The 15,646-nt window shown below is 61.4% G+C and overlaps 1 protein-coding gene across 4 annotated transcripts in view; it reads left to right on the forward strand.

Annotated features, from left to right (window-relative positions):
• The first annotated feature begins 1,668 nt into the window (after positions 1-1,668).
• SETD2 (SET domain containing 2, histone lysine methyltransferase) overlaps positions 1,669-15,646 on the forward strand; it is a 64,152-nt gene continuing 50,174 nt past the window's right edge. The window contains exons 1-2 of one of the 4 annotated variants that reach the window (XM_066991323.1): positions 1,669-1,970; positions 12,702-12,717. In XM_066991323.1, coding sequence (XP_066847424.1) covers positions 1,933-1,970; positions 12,702-12,717 — 54 coding nt within the window. In that variant the 5' untranslated portion in view covers positions 1,669-1,932. Of the gene's footprint in view, positions 1,971-10,785; positions 12,718-15,646 lie in introns of those variants that run through there. The other 3 variants (XM_066991322.1, XR_007159916.2, XM_048053826.2) reach the window with 3 other exon arrangements.

Consider the following 15,646-nt stretch of genomic DNA (forward strand, 5'->3'; position numbering starts at 1 on the left):
TTGACGTTTTCCTCCGTCCCCCCATCCTCGGCCGTCCTCTTGTGGGACCCCCGGCTGCCCACGGACACCGCCCCCGCCGTTCCCAGCACCAAACTGGGAGGGTTTGGCCGCGGGGAGCGGGGGCTGCTCGGTGCCACCGCCCTGTCCCCGCAGGTCCCCGTGCCGCTGCTGCTCGCCCCGTGGCCCCAAATCTGGGGGAAAAAATAAATAAATAAAGACCTCTCGATTTTCAGGTGCTGTGAGTGTTGTTGTGAGGCTCCGATCCCGAAGGACGCGGGGAGGTTTGCACCGCACCCCAAAGGCACGCGGGTGTCCCGGGGTGCTGGGCCAGCCTCTCGCTCGAGGAGCTCTCCCCAGGGTTTGAAAAGTCAGCGAAATAATAAAATAAAATAATAATAATAAAAAAAAAAACAACTTTTGAAAGGGCAAGAGCAGTTTGGGGCAATTTTGGGGCATTTATCTCTGAAACGCGGCCTGGACGCCAGCAGGAATAAGGGCCACGTGTTTTCCTTCAAGCAAGGGGATCAGGATGGGCACGGGGCAGGGGGGCTGGGTGGGTGGTGGGGTCTGGGGGTGCCAGGGTCCCGGGTGCGATCCTGGGGGTGTCGGTGGTCCCGGGGGGGTCCCGGGGCTGATTTTGGGAGTCCCAGTTGTCCTTGGGGGTCCCAGTGTCCTGGTGCTGATCCTGGGGGGTGCCGGTTGTCCCAGGGGTGCTGGTGATCCTGGGGGGGTGCTGGTGTCCCTGGGCTGATTTCGGGTTCCCAGTTGTCCTTGGAGGGGTCCAGCATCCCGGTGCTGATCCTGGGGGGAGCTGGTGTCCTGGGGCTGATTTTGAGGATCCCAGATGTCCTTGGGGTCCCCAGCGTCCCGGTGCCGATCCCGGGGGCTGCCGCTCGTCCCAGGGGGTGCTGGTGATCCTGGGGGGGTGCCGGTGTTCTGGGGACGACTTTGGGGATCCCAGATATCCTTGGGCACCCAGCATCCTGGTACCGATCCCAGGGGGTGCTGGTTGTTCCAGGGGATCCTGGTGATCCTGGGGAGGTGCTGGTAATCCTGGGGGGGTCCCGATGATCCTGGGGGGGGGGGGGGTGCTGGTGTCCTGAGGCTGATTTTGGGGGTCCCAGATGTCCTTGGGGGCCCCAGCGTCCCGGTACCGATCCCAGGGGGTGCTGCTGATCCCAGGGCTCCCGGTGATCCTGGGGGGGTCCCGGTCGTCCTTGGGGGTCCCAGCGTCCCGGTGCCAATCCTGGAGGTGTCAGTTGTCCCAGGGGGTGCCGGTGATCCTGGGGGGGTGCCGGTGTTCCGGGGCTGATTTGGGGGATCCCACATATCCTTGGGGGCCCCAGCGTCCCGGTACCGATCCCAGGGCTCCCGGTGATCCTGGGGGGGGGGGTCCCGGTGGTCCTTGGGGCCCCCCCAGCATCCCGGGGGCCGACCCCGCCGCCCCCCCGCGGGTCCGCCCGTGCCGCTGCCCCCCCCCCCCCCCCCAACCCGGGGGGGCTCCTCCCGCTTCTCCCCGTGCCGGCAGCAGCGGCGGGGCCGCCGAGGAGGAGCGGGGGGAGCAGCACCAGCACCGCCACCGCCACCACCTCCGGCAGCGGCGACGTCGCGGCGGGGAGGAGCCGGGGCCGTGCCGGGGCGGACTCGGCGGCTCGGCGGGCGGGCAGGGCACGGCGCGGCGCGGATGGCGGGGCCCCGCCGGAGGCCGCTGCAGCGCGGGGCCCGGCGGACGATGTGAGGGAGGAGGAAGGCGGCGGAGCCCGAGCCCCCCGCCGGGCTCGGAGGGCGGACGGCGGCCTCCCGGCCCGGCCCGGCCCCCGCTCCCCGCTCCCGGGGCCGCGCTGCCGGACCCCCCCCCCCCCTCCTTTTCCTCCGTCCCCCTTCTCCCCTCTCCCCTCTCCCTCCGTCAGCCCCGACGGCCGCAGCCCGACCATGGGGGACTTCTACGACCCGGAGCACCCCACCCCGGAGTAAGCGCGGGCAGCGCCGGGGCCGCCCCGGGGCCGCCGCCGCCTCCTCCCGGCCCGGCTCGGCCCCGGCCTGAGGCCTTGCCGGGCCCCGCAGCCGCGCTCGACCCGCGGGGCACGGGAAAGGACCTGGGGGGGGGGGTGAGGGGGGTGGGTAAGGGGCCGGGCCGCTTCTTCAGCTCCGTCTCCCGGTCCCTGCTCGCCCCCCGCTCCCGTTCGTCCTCCCCCGGGGAGCGGCGAGGGGGGGAGGCCGGGGTAGGCCGCGCATCCCCGGCCTCGCGTGAGCGCCGCGGCCGGGAGCCGGAGGGGGGAGGCCGGCAGCGGCGGGAGGGGGGAGGAGGAGGCGGCGCGGAGCTGAGGGGGAAGGAGGGGAAGGAGGGGAAGGGGAGCACGGCTCCTGCTCTGCCCCGGCCCCGGCTGGGCCCTGCGGAGGGGTCTGGGCCCTCGGGGGGCGGCGGGGCGGTGCGGCCCTGGCCCGGGGGGGGCCTTTTTGGCCCCTTCTCGGCTGTGTGCTGGGGGGGGGGCAGCGCCTGAGCTCCTCACGGTTCTGTCCCCTCAGCCCTCCTCGTCCTCTCCCCGCTGCCCGGGGCTGGAGGGAGGCGAGGGGAGCGAGCCCCTGCCCCGTTTTCTGACGGAAGGGAGAAGTCTCCGAAGCGAGGGGTTGCTCCTCATGGCCGGTGAATGCTGGTCCTCCCCTCGGGGGGGTTTCGCTAACCCCCCTCCGCTACATCGTCCTGCTTTTATTCCTGCCTGTGGAAGAGTTGCCCGTAGCGGGTTGTTGTGTTTTGTTTTATTTTATTTTATTTTGTTTTATTTTATTTTATTTTATTTTATTTTATTTTATTTTATTTTATTTTATTTTATTTTATTTTTCTCTCGTTGGTTCTGAACGGTGTCTTTGCAGCTGTAGACGTCCTCCCCGAAGGATTTGGGGCGCTCCGTAAACTTCGCGTGCACAACGTCGCGGCCGGGCGGCCGGCTCGGGGCTGCGAGGAGGCAAACACCCGGCGCGTAGCGGCCCCCTGCCGCTGCTGGAGCGGAGTCGGAGCTAAAAACGGCCCCTTTCGAGCCAGGACAGCAGAGCAAACCTCCCGAGCGAGCGCCGCGAGTCGGGTGCGCGCCCACCTGGGGCAGCCGAGGAGCTGTTTCAGCTGCAGCGGTGCCTCGCTGAACGATGCCTGCGCTCGAGCCTGCTAAAACTAGGGAGAGACGGAGGATTTCGTGGTGGGCTGGCGTTCGGTTTCGCTAGCCGTAGTTCTCGAGGTTCTCTGGGACGCGTTCGCCCGCTGCAGGAGGGTTGTGTGGGGCAAGGAGCAAGCCCTGGCGGTGGGCACCGTGCTGCCCGCGGGGCTGCTGGCGGTCGCGCTCCTGGTTTGTCCTGAGCTTTCCTTCCCGTTGCTTTCAAAGAGCTCCGCCATTAGACGCAAAGTTCTAGCCTGGTGTAGGTATTTTACGTTTTGGGCTAATTTAGGGTGAAATGAACGCTGGCCCCAGGGGTCGGAGTAACGTGTGAGGTTGGTGTCAGGGTGAGCGTCGTCCTGAGCTCAGCGCCCGCCGCGTGGCGGTGTACAACGCCACTGGTCCTCCTCCGGAACAGCCTCCGAGCCTGCAAACCGGGGCTGCGGGGAGAAGCCGGGGCGGTTTGTCCGACAGCTTTTCTAAAGAATCGCTCCGAACGAAGCGGTGCCACCGCGGTGGGACCTCAGGGGCCGGGGAGCCTGGCGGCGCGTCCCAGGGCCCGGCCGGGTACTTCCAGCCACCCGCCGCGGCGGAGATCCGCACAAACGCTCCCCGATGTCCTCTGCTGCTCTGCTGCGGGACAGTCGGGAGCGTCAGAGGGGCCCGGTCCTCGTGCCCGGAGCTGCCGCAGCGTCCCTGCGGAGCTGGGTGGCACTGGCGGTGACCTCCTGGATGCGTTTGTGCGCGGGGTAGGCAGCGAGCCGGGGGGAATCGTGATGTGCGGGAGCAGGTTTTGGGGTGCCGTCGGGGCACGGCGGAACCCGGGACGCTTCCCGAGGGACCGGGCATTGCCCTCCCCTGCTGCTGGGGGGGTTGGGACTCCCAAATGTCCCGCGCTAAGACCTGGGGGCGGTGAGGCGAGTTAGGTTGAGTCCCGTGGATGTCTCCAGCTCGCGCCCAGGCGGTCCAGCGGAAAGAGGGCATCCTGCAGCAGATCCCCGTGCTGCGGGTCTGTCTGTCCGCCCTCGCTGGGCTCAGCCGCACGCGGGTCTCCCCGCCGCGCTCCCCGCGGGGTGACACAGGTGCTCCCGCTGTCCCCGGCTCCCTGGGCACGTCCTGCCCGGGTGCTTTGGCAGGACCAGCGTTCGGCCCCGTTGCCGCACCCCCGACGGTTTTAACGCGCCTGGGAATTGGATCCAAACGGCCCCAAACTCCGGTTTTCCACCGTGGCCGTCGCCGTGGTCTCTTAGAGCCTCGCGCTGTGGGCTTTTTGTCACTCCGGGACTTGGTTTTTTTTTGCCTCCCGCAGGCACCTGGATTCCGTGGGCTGCTTCTGTCCCCTGGGAGAGCTCTCAGGCAGAGCTCCTGTCAGGTACGCTGCGGGGAGCGGAGGTTAAAACCCCGAATTCGGGTCCCCCGGTGGGTTGTAAGCAGCGGGGGGACGCTGGCGGGAGGGCAGGGAGCCGCGGCTTTCGGTGCCCGGGTGCGCGTCCGGCTTTTAAAGCGATGCGCTTGCGAATTAACACCCTACGCGTGTCCCTGAAAAGTCAGCTTCTGTAAGGAAAAAGGCGTTTTAAGCCCCAAAACGTGTCTCCGATGAGGGACGGCCGCGCCTGCTGCCCCGCGCCCTGTCCGCAGGAGCAGGCTCCTTCCTGCGAGCGCCTGGAGCCCGGTTTTGGGGCTTTTTGTGGCTTTCCGGGCTCGGAGGGCTCCTGGCTCGCTCTCCTTCCCCCAGGTTCTTCCGCAGCTTCCACCCGCTGCTCTGCCCTTCCTCCCTCGCCGCCTGCTTGCGGCCCAGAAGCAGCGGCCGAGGGAGGATTCGCAGCGTTCAGCCTCGGGGGGTGTAATGGGAAAAAAAAAAAAAAAAAAAAAAAAAAAAAAAAAAAAAAAAAACCCCGCCGAGGCGTCGAGCGGTCGAGGCGCCCGTGTGCCTTGGCCAGTTCGGAGCGGTTGAGGATGGAGCAATTAAGGAGGGAGCAATTGACGGGGCAGAGCCGCGGCCTCAGGGCGCTCGGCCGGGCGGCTGGCTGGTGTCCTCGGAGCTGAGAGCCGTCAGCAGGGCAGCGTACTGTGATTTCCAAACGGTTCCGGGAGCTTTAATCACCCGCACGCCCCGTGCGGGTAATTAATTGCTGCGTGCTTAGCGTGCGGGAACGGCTAATGCATGAACTCGGCGCTCCTGGGGTGAGGGGAGAGCTCGGCAAAGGGGCCGGGCACCCCGCTTTTGGGTTCAAGCGGCTTTCAGAGGGTTTCCTCGTTGCGTTTCTCGCTGAATTCCCTCTCCGTGCGGTTCGGTTCTTGCCTCGCGGTGGCTCGGAGCGGGCGTCGCGCTTCTCTTCTCCCCTGCCCCTCGGAGGTCGTTCGGCCTCTCCAGGGGGTGCTCCCCTCCCTGCCGCCGCCTCCCCCCCCCCCTCCCGGCACGTTTTAGGCTTTTGGGATCAATCCCAGGGCTCCCGGAGGAGGAACGTGTCCGGCGGGCAGAGCCTGGGGCCGAAGAGGAGTGGAAAGAGAAAGGCGGGTCAGGAGGCAGAGATGGATCGGAAATCGTAAGGCAGGAGGCGGAGGGGAGGAAGAGCCGAGCTCCTCCGCAGCCGTACCCGAGCAAACCCTGCGTGCGCCGCGCTCAGCACCGCTCCTGCGCCCGCCTCGCTTCCCACGGCGGTTCCGAGGATCTTAACGGCTCGGAGAGCGTCACGGCGCCGCTGCCCGAGCAGCTTTTGGACTTGAAACGCCTCCGCGGAGAGGTCCGCGTCGAGAGCTGAGCCCCGTGTTGCGGCTGACGGAAGGCAATTCCTCACCAGTGGCCGGTGGACGAGCTCCGGAGCCTTGCGCTCGTGCTGTGTCGGGCAAGTTTCTGCTCCCCGGAAGGATGAAGGGGGCCGCGTTTCTCTGCTCCCCCGGTACTCGCCTGCCCGTCGCCAGCTCCTGGTTGTCATTGCCACGGCAGCTCCTCTCCTCCCGCCGTGCTGGGCTCCGTTTATTCGCCGTAGGACGGCTCGGTTTGAGGCCCTCGGCTCTTCGGGAGCTGCCGGTGCAGGGAGTTTGCTTCTGGTTCCTTCTCTGCCGTTTCTAGCCCTCGGGAGGGCCACGCAGGCTGCCGGAGGGCTGCGGCTCAGTTGGCAAAACCTGCCGGGGTCCCGCGGGCCTTCCCCGAGCGCCTCAGGAAGCTCTCGGGGTGCGCGAGCGGCAGGAGCGAGGCCGGGCTTCCCGTCGGCTCCCGGTCGGTTTGCTTTCCGGACGCGAACTCGGGTCGGAATCCGCTTGAGGTGACCCCCGCGCGCGCTGCCCCGCGCCTGCCTTTCGGCCGAAGACTGATGGTGACGGAGACCGGCCTGTCCCTCAGGGGGGCCGTTCGGGGCGGTGCTCGCGGCGTAGGAAACCCCCCGTAACCTCCGAGCAGGAGCGTGCTCGCCCCCCTCTGCTCCCTTGCGTACGGGGCGGTGGGGAAAAGCTCCCTGCAGGTGAAGCGGGCGCATGGGGAGCGGGCTCTGGATGCCTGCAGGTGCCTGCTGGGGGTCTGCGAGGAGGAGAAGGAGTAGGAGGAGGAGGAGGAGTAGTAGTAGGAGGAGAAGAGTAGAGGAGGAGGAGGAGAGAGGAGGAGGAGGAGGTAAAGAGGAGGAGGAGGAGGGTGGGTGGAAGCCCCTGCTGCAGGGGCTGCCCCCAGGACCTGCCCCCCAGGGGAGGGGCCACCTTGCCTTTCCTTTTGTTGTTTCTTTTTCCCCTTTTTCCCCCCCTGTTTCCAACACCCAGACCTGCTGCCCAGGTGAGGTGGAGCCGCACGGCCTGAGCTGCCGCCGCCAGCGAAGCCCCGGTGCCGCTCGCCGGCAGCGATGACCGTGAGTGAGCGCGGAACTCGGCGGGGCGACGGATTTATCTCCTAACCCGGCCTGGCGACGGATTTATCTCCTAACTCGGCCCGCTCGCGGGTTCCTCGCCTCCCTCAGCTGCCCCAGCCGCTGCAGGGTGCTGGGGAGGTTGCTCCGAAGCCTCCTTCCCCCCCCGAGCCGGGCTGCGCTCCGCGCCGGGGGAGTTCGCAGGCGGCTGTCCCCTCTGCTTTCTCTCCTCGCGTTAAGGAAAGCAGAGGGCACTGCTCTCGCTCTGCGTTAGGGAGAGGATTTGCTGCTCCTCCGCGTGGGGCTGTAGCGCGGAGGTGCCTGCGCGCTGGGGAGCCCCGGAGAGGTGGGACAGCGGGGACAAATCGGGGGGGGGGGGGGACAAATTGCCGGCAGCCCCTGGAAGGACAGGTGGTCCGGGAAGGGCACCGCGCTGCCTGGGGGCGCTCACGCATTTTCTGCTTTAATTGCATGGCCTTGGGGCAGTGCAGCTGGAGAATGCTGCGGGTGCTCGGAGCCTTCCCTTTTGTTGCAGCTCCTGCCGCCCCGCGACGCCTCCAGGAGGTGATTTTGGTGCAGGGGGGGGTCTGAGCAGCGACCCCCCCCCCCCCCGGTTACCTTTTGCCGCGGGGGAAGCTAACCCAAGGCTGCGAACCGAACCTCTCCTTCCCCGCTTGGACGGGGGGAGGCTTGCCAAGGGCGAGCGCTGCCACGTTGCCCACCGGGAGCCCTGCTTTCGGGTGCAGCCGTGGGCCTGCGCCCTCTCCTTCCGCCCCAGCACGCCGTCCCGGCTCGCTGGCTCGCCGCTGTCCCCCTTGCACGCGCCGCGGTGCGTTCCCTCGCCGGGCCGGTGCTCTCGGCCGTCCGGCGGCACGCCGCAGCCGTGGGATCGCCGGGGGCTGGCCGCTGTCACGGCGCCCGACTTGAACCGCCGGGTTCCTTCCTCAGACGTGCCCCGGAGCCCCGGTGCAGCGGGGAGAGCGCGAGCGGGGTGCGCGGCCGCAGGGCTTCGGGGGAGTTCTGGGCGAGGAGCGGGTCCCGCGGCGCCTCTCCTGGAGCGGCAGGCTGGAGACTGCTGGAAACGTTCTTACCCGGGGCCTGCTTCCGAAAGGAAAAGCTGCCAGCCTCTCCGAAACGCTGCTGTGAACGCACGGGGAGCGAAATATGTAGCAGGTGAAGCCTTGCCCCCGTCCAAAAAAGGACCCCGAGCCTCAACCTGTGGCTTTACCCCAGGGGCTGCGCGGGCTCCTTGGCCGCCTCCCGCACCTCCCCGCAGGCTGCCAGCTGGCACGGAGCGGGCGTTTTGCAGCTCGTGCCTCTTTAGCCTGCCTTTTTTCCCCCCCTGGGCAGCGGGGAATGGGAGCCTGAACGCCTGTAGCGAGGATTTACGGCGCCCTGAGCTCCCCGTGCTGCCTCTTAACGCCTCCCGGATCCGCTCCTCGCGGCCGGCGCGGTGAGAACGGGGGGCACCGGGCCGGGCCGGTGGTGGCACCCGTGTCACCGCTGCTCCCAATTCACCGCTAGGGTGGCCGGTGGCCGGCGGCCGGCCCTTTTTGTGCTTCGCGAAGGGTATTTCAGGTCGTCCCCTTGTTAAACTCGTCCCTTCCCCACCTGCTCGTGGCTGCGGGATGCCCCCCAGCCCGTGTTATTTTCGGAAACGAGGGAGGGAAGGGGGGGGAAATAACATCCGGCGCGTGGCTGCCTTGCTTCCTGGCACGGGGAACGTGCCGGGTTTTTTTTTCGTATTTCAGGCCAGGGGACGCGGCGTCTCGCCCCTGCCCCGACCCCAGGCAGCGGCACCCAAAGGTGCGGCCAAACCCATTGCCCAAAAGCGGGTGGCTGAGCTGGGGGAGCGGGGCTGGGGGGGTGTGACCGGGGGCACGGCCCCGCTCGTAGCGCTGCTGACCTCAGGTTCTGGAGCAACTGGCTGGGTTTCCAGCTTCTGTTTGGGGAAAATGTTTGATTTCTCCCCCCCTCCTGTCCGGCTGTGCCGTCGCCTTTCCTCTGTGCGGTTTACCCGGGGAAGGAGCGGGGTTGTGTATTAACCCCCCCCTGCCTTTTTTTCCAGCCGCGCGGCACCCAGCGGTCCGTAATTTTGGAAGCAGGGACACGTCCGGGGAGCGGGAGCCCAGCACCGGGCGCAATGGAGCTCGCAGCCGCTTAGCACCGCGTTTATTTCGGGTAATGGCAGGGGCTGATTTGGCCTAGTTTCCAATCCCCAGCCGGACACGGCGGAGATTCACAAGGCGAGCACGTGCCAGAGCTTCAGACCTGTAAGTGTTTTACAAAACCCCTCGGTTTTGAGCTTGCCGGCGGCTGCGGCGAGCTCGCGCACCGAGCTGTAACCCATCGCCTGGTGGCGAGATGCGCTGGGCTCCCCTTCTTGCCTTGAGCACCGTGCCGGAGCTCGGGGTGGCCACGCACGCTCTTCCCCGTGTCACTGCCCACGTTTTCAGGTTTTTGTGGGTTTTTGCCCAGTCTAAGAGCGGCGCCTGGGGAGCAGGGCAGCCCCGAGGCTGCCATTCCCTCCGGGATTTGGCTTTTGCGCTTTGTTTCCCTAAGAAAGGAAGGGAATTGCTGGCCAGGTGGGCTTTCAGATGGACCTGTGCTAATGCCTGCATAATGCCGGCCTCGGCCTCCAGCTAGGTGTGCCGAGTGCTGCTCAGGGTGAGGCTTTTTTGCTCTTGCAGGGTCGTTAGCCCTGCAGGTGCTTAGATAAAAAGAGCTGTCGGCTTCCAGACAAAAAAAAAAGGACCGAGGGGAGCTGAGGCTCTGGCACAGCCCCGAGTTTTTTGCCCTGATGCATACCAGCATTTGTCATTTAGACTTCGTAAGCCTGAGGGCGTTCTGTTTGGTTGCATTTTTTAGCATAAGCAAAGCCCGCAAAGCCAAGGTTGTGATGTGAATTACGACTTAAAAAGGGGAGAAATCTGAAGGCGAGAAGCGGCATTCCTACCAAGCTGTTGGAGCATCTAAGGGATGCTGAACCTGGGAAGAAAAATGCACCTGCATTTTTTTATTATCGTGCCCAGGACAAACCGGGGAGGTGTGAACTGCGCGCGGGGTGCGGGGATTTGGGATTTCCTTGCTGCTCCGGCCGCTCCCGGGAGCGGTGTGGGTTCGTGGCGTGTTTGCAAACCCACGGTGCCGATACCTGGCGTTAATTGGGCCTGGCAGCAGCCCGGCGCAGTTGTTCTTGGAAATCGTACGTTGGGGCAGGCGGATTGTGCTGAGTCTTACTACGTTAGCGTTGCCCTCGGCAAGGAAAAGATGGTACAAGCTCCTTATTTATTTTTTTAACTTCACCGTACGCTTGTTGGTAGATGTCTTCTGTTTTGCTTTGCGTTTTATTTTGGGTTTTCGCAAGCCCTTCCTCTTGAAATTCACAGAAAGAAGCCAGTAAACGCCTGAGCCCAATGCTAATTTTAACAACTCTTCCTTTTACACCTCTGAGGATAGCCAGAGGGAGGCAGGCAGGGCTGCGGCTGTGCGTTCGGACGGTGTCCCCGGCTCGGGTACGATCCTGCTTTGCTTCCTCGCGCTCCTATCGTGGAAAACCCGCGTAACTCCCAGCCCGGCGTGGGAGGAATTTGGCAAACCGTTCCCGAGCGAAGAGCGGCGCCTTACCTAATTTTGGAAACCTATTTTTGTGTTGGAGCTGGGGCAAAAGGAAGAGGCTGCAGCCCCGGCTGCCTCCTCGCTGCTCCTCTCTGAAATCCCACTGCCTCTTCTGCAATACCACCGCGGGACGGAGAAAAAAAGTTCTTTTTTGCCTAAAAGCAGCTTCCCCCCCCCCCCCCCCCGAAGCCTCGCTCCCAGCAGAAGCGAGAGCAGCCGGATCGTCCTCTTCCTAGCACAGCTCGCTCCCTCCTCGGAGGCTTCCTCTGGGTTTCGAAGCATCTCGGCTGGTTTTTTTCCCCCCTGCAAAGCACCTCAGATTGCAGGTGCGTGCCGCTGGGGGTGTCGCAGGCCGCTGGATGCTCTCGAGGAAATCGCCGTGGCTGAAAGCTGCGCCCGGGACTGGAGCTTGCAGCCGTGCCCTGGTGCTGCTGCTCCGTGACGTGCCTCCCCCCCCCTCAGCTCCTCCCCGAGTGCTTCGGAGCTTGGGGAAGTTTTATTCTTAGCCTGCGGTTTTTGGAGACCTCTTCTCTGCGTCCTTGCCAGCGTTTTAACTTGACGCCGGTTTTGCGGAGCTTTTCAGCAACGGGAGCGAACGCAGGTTGTTATTTCCTTCACCCTCACGGCGGGCACTCGGAAATACAGAACTCCGGTGCCCGTCTCCCACCACGTACCGACTCGTGTCCGTGTTTTCCCGTGTGAACGGACGCTTCTTTCTGCCTGGTTTGGGACTGCCAGCTTTTGCGTGTTGGTCGTCACCCCGTGCTGCGTCGCAGCGCGTCTCCTTGCGGCTGTAGTGAACATTTTGGTGTCGGGTCTTGGCCGTGCTTGACCTTGGTGCTGTTCTCACCCCCTCAACGCTCGCTTTGACTCGGGACACCGTCGTTCCTGACGGCCGTGCGTTTTGGGGAAGTCTTGAACTCCGCTTTCTGCGATCCTTAAAGGAAAGCCTCCTTTCGGGCAGTAATTCGCGTCAAAATGCGGTTCTTAAAGGGCTTCTGTCCTCCCCGTCGGCACTGCGCTGAATTAATGGTGTTCCCAACCCCATTAAATCACCTACACGCCCTTTGTGTATCCACGGCTTGCTCAAGCTCACGGGTCATGTTTCCTCAATAAAAACAAGCCCTGTTATTGCTGCCGTGTGGGTGATTTATGCCCCATTAATAAGCTTTATCAACTGGACGTGAGCCTTTGGCGGATATTGCTGCTGGCGATGGGGCTTTCGAGCGGGTCGCCCCTAACTCTCGGTTGATGATTGCTGAAATGGGGCAATACCCAGTTGCTTCCGTGCTGTCGTTGCAGAAATGTGCCTGAAACCTCTGCATCCGTTCGTGTGTAGTTTCTCTTTAGGGGCCAAAACGCTCCCCGAGGCTCTGCAGGCGTCGGGCACGGCGAGACCAGAGCAGCGCGGTTCTTCCTCCTCGCTCGCGGAGAAGCTGCCCGGCTGGTGGGACTGAGCACCGAGCGTAAGGAGGGAGGCGAGGAGGGCTGGGCTTCCCCTCGGCAGCTTCCCTGGGAGCCAGGTGGTGCTCAGCCTGCTCGGTGCCGAGGGGCTGAGCGCCAAGGAGCTGGATTCTTGAACCCTACGCGTCGCGGTGAATATTAGCCGGGGCCGCGGGTTCGCGGCAGGTGACGCAGCGGTAAGGTGTGTGTCGGGACCTCTGCCTCTATTTCTGAGCGTGCGGAGGTGATGAGAGAGGAGGAACTTTTCGCCGTTCCGGATCTGCTAAGGAAAATACTGAACCAGGAAGAAAAACAAACCCTGATTCCCGTGTCTCGTTCCCCAGACTCTTACGCCTGCGTTACCTTCGCAGCGTCGCCTCTGTTGAAGCAGGACCCTGGCTGGCTTGCCGGCCGTCGGCGTCCAGCAGGCTGCTGGGTTTCAGAAGGTTTGCTCTGGGTGTCCTTGCAGAATTGCCGCTGTTCGGGTCCCCGAGGCGCCCTCCGAAGCTGCCGGTGTCTGGGTGCTGGCTGGGTGGGCGCGGGCTGGCGCGGCCACGCTTGGGGTGGCAGGGGTCTGACGTTGCGTTTTGTGGTTCTGCCTGATGCTCACACCTTCTCTCTGTGTTTTCTTTTGCATGTTTTCTCGGCTGGATTGCAATAGAGAAGAAGAAAATGAGGTGAGTAAAATTAACTCCTTTTTTATGTCACTCCCAGTTTAGGCTTTAGCCCAGCGTAGTCGTTTTGACTTAGGGATTTCTTGAGCCTTGGGTCCAGATAAACCAGAGGGCAAAACCAAACCCCACCTGCTTGGACAGGGACAAGAGACATCCTCACGTTCCAGCCCGGTGTTTTGGGGTGCCTCCAGGTCAGTGGTTGGGTCTGCAGGGAAGGGGAGCGCCCTCAGTGCCACCTCCACGTCTCTCTGGTGGCGGCTGCGGGCAGCAGAGCGCGGTGGTGCCTCTGAGTCGCTGGGTGCAGGGAGGCTCTGCTCTCTGCGCCGCGACAAGACGAGTATTTAAGGCCTTGGTCCGTGGAAAACAACGAGTTCTGCTGCATTAATGTGTGGGGAAGGGAGGAAACTTTCAGGGACTGGAACGTTTTATAACACCCCAGCCGAGGAAAGACCGCTGCTAATAATTTTTGACGCTTCAGGACCACGTCTGCTCTGGTTGAACGTGCTGTGCGTGCTCCTGCCTTCCCAGCGACTGGAGAGCTGCAGGGGCACTGCCTCGTGCTGCTTCAGTCATTCCTCGGCAGTCATTCATCTCCGCGGAGTACGCAGAGCGAGCTCCTGCCGCCTTCCCCTGCTGCACTACGCCCACAGCAGTGTGCTGGGGAGCCTTTGCTGTCTGTAAAACATGAAAGGCAGGAGAACTTTTCCACTATTTTGCCAGTAATTGCTCCCTATTAAATTTCAAAAGCTACCTGTGGAATATATTTTACATTTATGTAAGTCATGTTTTTTAAACTTGGTGTTATTTAAGGAAAAAAATCCCTGGAAGGGTGAGCATGTGAGGTTGAAACATTTGTTCTGAGATGCGTGATCTCTGCTGAATAGATATGGAAAGCAGCGGAATGAAGCTCAGCAGCTCCTTTCCTTCCCTCCAGTCCTGTGTTTTGTGCAAAGGTGGCTGTATCCAAACCCCGTTATTTGTGTGCAAGCTCAGATTTCAGCTCTGTTGTGCTTAGAGATAGAAAGATTTTAATCAAAGCACTGGCATGTATTTCCATAACTGAATTTTGGACATAAAATAATTTCAGCCAGGTTCTAGTAAGACAACTCCAGAATGCTGATGCACTGTGTTCACTGTGGGTTTTTTTAAATATATATAGTGTATAATTGGTATAAGAGGTGAATCCAGTCTATGATAAGAGTTTGGATTCAGATTTGTGGAGACTACTTCCCTTAGAGACCCAGATACGTGTGAAGATAGGAACCTGATTTCTTACACTTAGGTTGTTCCAATGCATATGCCCAGGTCAGGGTAGGAAGGTGTCAGTTTCTGGTCATGGAAGGAGAAGGAGTGACCCAACAACCTCACAAAACGACGTTCCCTTGCTCTTTGGGAGGCTGAGCCCAGCATCCTGCAGGAGGATGGTCTCAGTAGCATTCAGACACGTAGAAACTCCAACCAAACGGGCCGAGCGCTTGATTTTGTCCTTTATGCTTCGGTGAATTTGGTTGTATGCGCTTGTGTATTAGTCTGTTGTTTGGGTTCAAAAAATGGATCGCTTCTGATGTGTGCATTCCTTGAAAACTGAGTATTTTCAGCAGCCTCTGTAGAGGTGAGTGTGGGACGGTGTTGGCGAGAAGAGGAGGACAAGCGTGTGGACGTGCCCCTTTTTAAGGCCATTGTTATCTGGGCGCCCTTTCGGCATCCGTGCTCGTTTCAGAGCACCCGTGAGGTGGCACCAGTTTTAAAGGAGTCAGATATTTGACCCGATGCGTGCGTGGTGCTAGGCTGGGCAGCCAAGACAAAGTCAGGTGGAGGCCGTGACATGGTTTTCACAATGAGAATAGTAAAACCGTGCGTTTCATCAAATATGGGGGTATTTTTGTAAAAATTACATCTAAGCATGCAAATAGAACGGGATGGGGTTTCCATTCCAGCATCTTACTTAATAATTTACCACGGTGCCTTTAGCCTTAGCGACTGTGCATTGTTTTACAGAAGTTAAACGATAACTAAGCACATAGTAAGTCACCGTGGGTAGCAGGAAACCACTGCTGCTGCCAAAGATGTGTTCATGCAATAGTTATGGGAGGAAAACCTCGCTGCGTACGGTGTTCTGACTGCTAAAACTGTTTTCATTGGAGTCATGCTCCTCGCCCGAAGTGCGATTACGCTAATGCAGTTTGGATTTATGGGGATAAGGGAGGTGGAGAGGAACACCCTTTTACCACAGTGTGACAGCATTCGTCTTTTAGGGATTGTACTCTCGTTACGCTGCGGTAGATAGCGATAGAGCTTCTGCGGAGACAAGCCCGTAGCTTTAGAAATAGGTGGACAAAAGCCAAGGTAAATAAACACAGTGTGCTTTTTGCTCTGAAAGTTGCTAATCTTGGGCTTCGATAAATACGTTCTGTAAGGTGAGAGGTTCCTTACATCTCTCGTGTGAGTAACCTGCTTGTTGGCCTGAGACTTGTTGGGAAGGATGAATGACCGAGATAAAGCACAGCGTGGGAAAGGACGGGGCTTAGGGCTGCGACTGTGGCTCTTGGTGGCCTGATTCACTCTGAAACCAAACGCATCCAGGTGCAGTCTGCTGGGGTGTGAAAACAAACGCACCTAAGGCTTGAAAGTGCAGGGTGTTTTGTGGTGCGAGACCACAGAAAGAGAACAAATAAAGTAGCGCTCTCCCTTCGATTAACTTTGTGCGTTGAACCCTCTCTCTCTTCTTTTTTTTAATAAGAATTAAATGCAAAAAGAACGTTCAGCTTGGTTATTAATAAGTCAGTTAAAAAGCCTCAGCCTGAATCCCAGAGGAGATACTGTTCAAGACTCGAAATGAGCGGATAATTGATTCTGATCAAAAGGGAGGCAGGCGCAGAAAGCAGTGTGGCTGCGCTGTCCCAGACGTCAGCCCAGGATATCAATTTCTATT

The sequence above is a fragment of the Anser cygnoides genome, chromosome 2 (genome assembly GCF_040182565.1).
Source record: "Anser cygnoides isolate HZ-2024a breed goose chromosome 2, Taihu_goose_T2T_genome, whole genome shotgun sequence".
Taxonomy (NCBI): domain Eukaryota; kingdom Metazoa; phylum Chordata; class Aves; order Anseriformes; family Anatidae; genus Anser; species Anser cygnoides.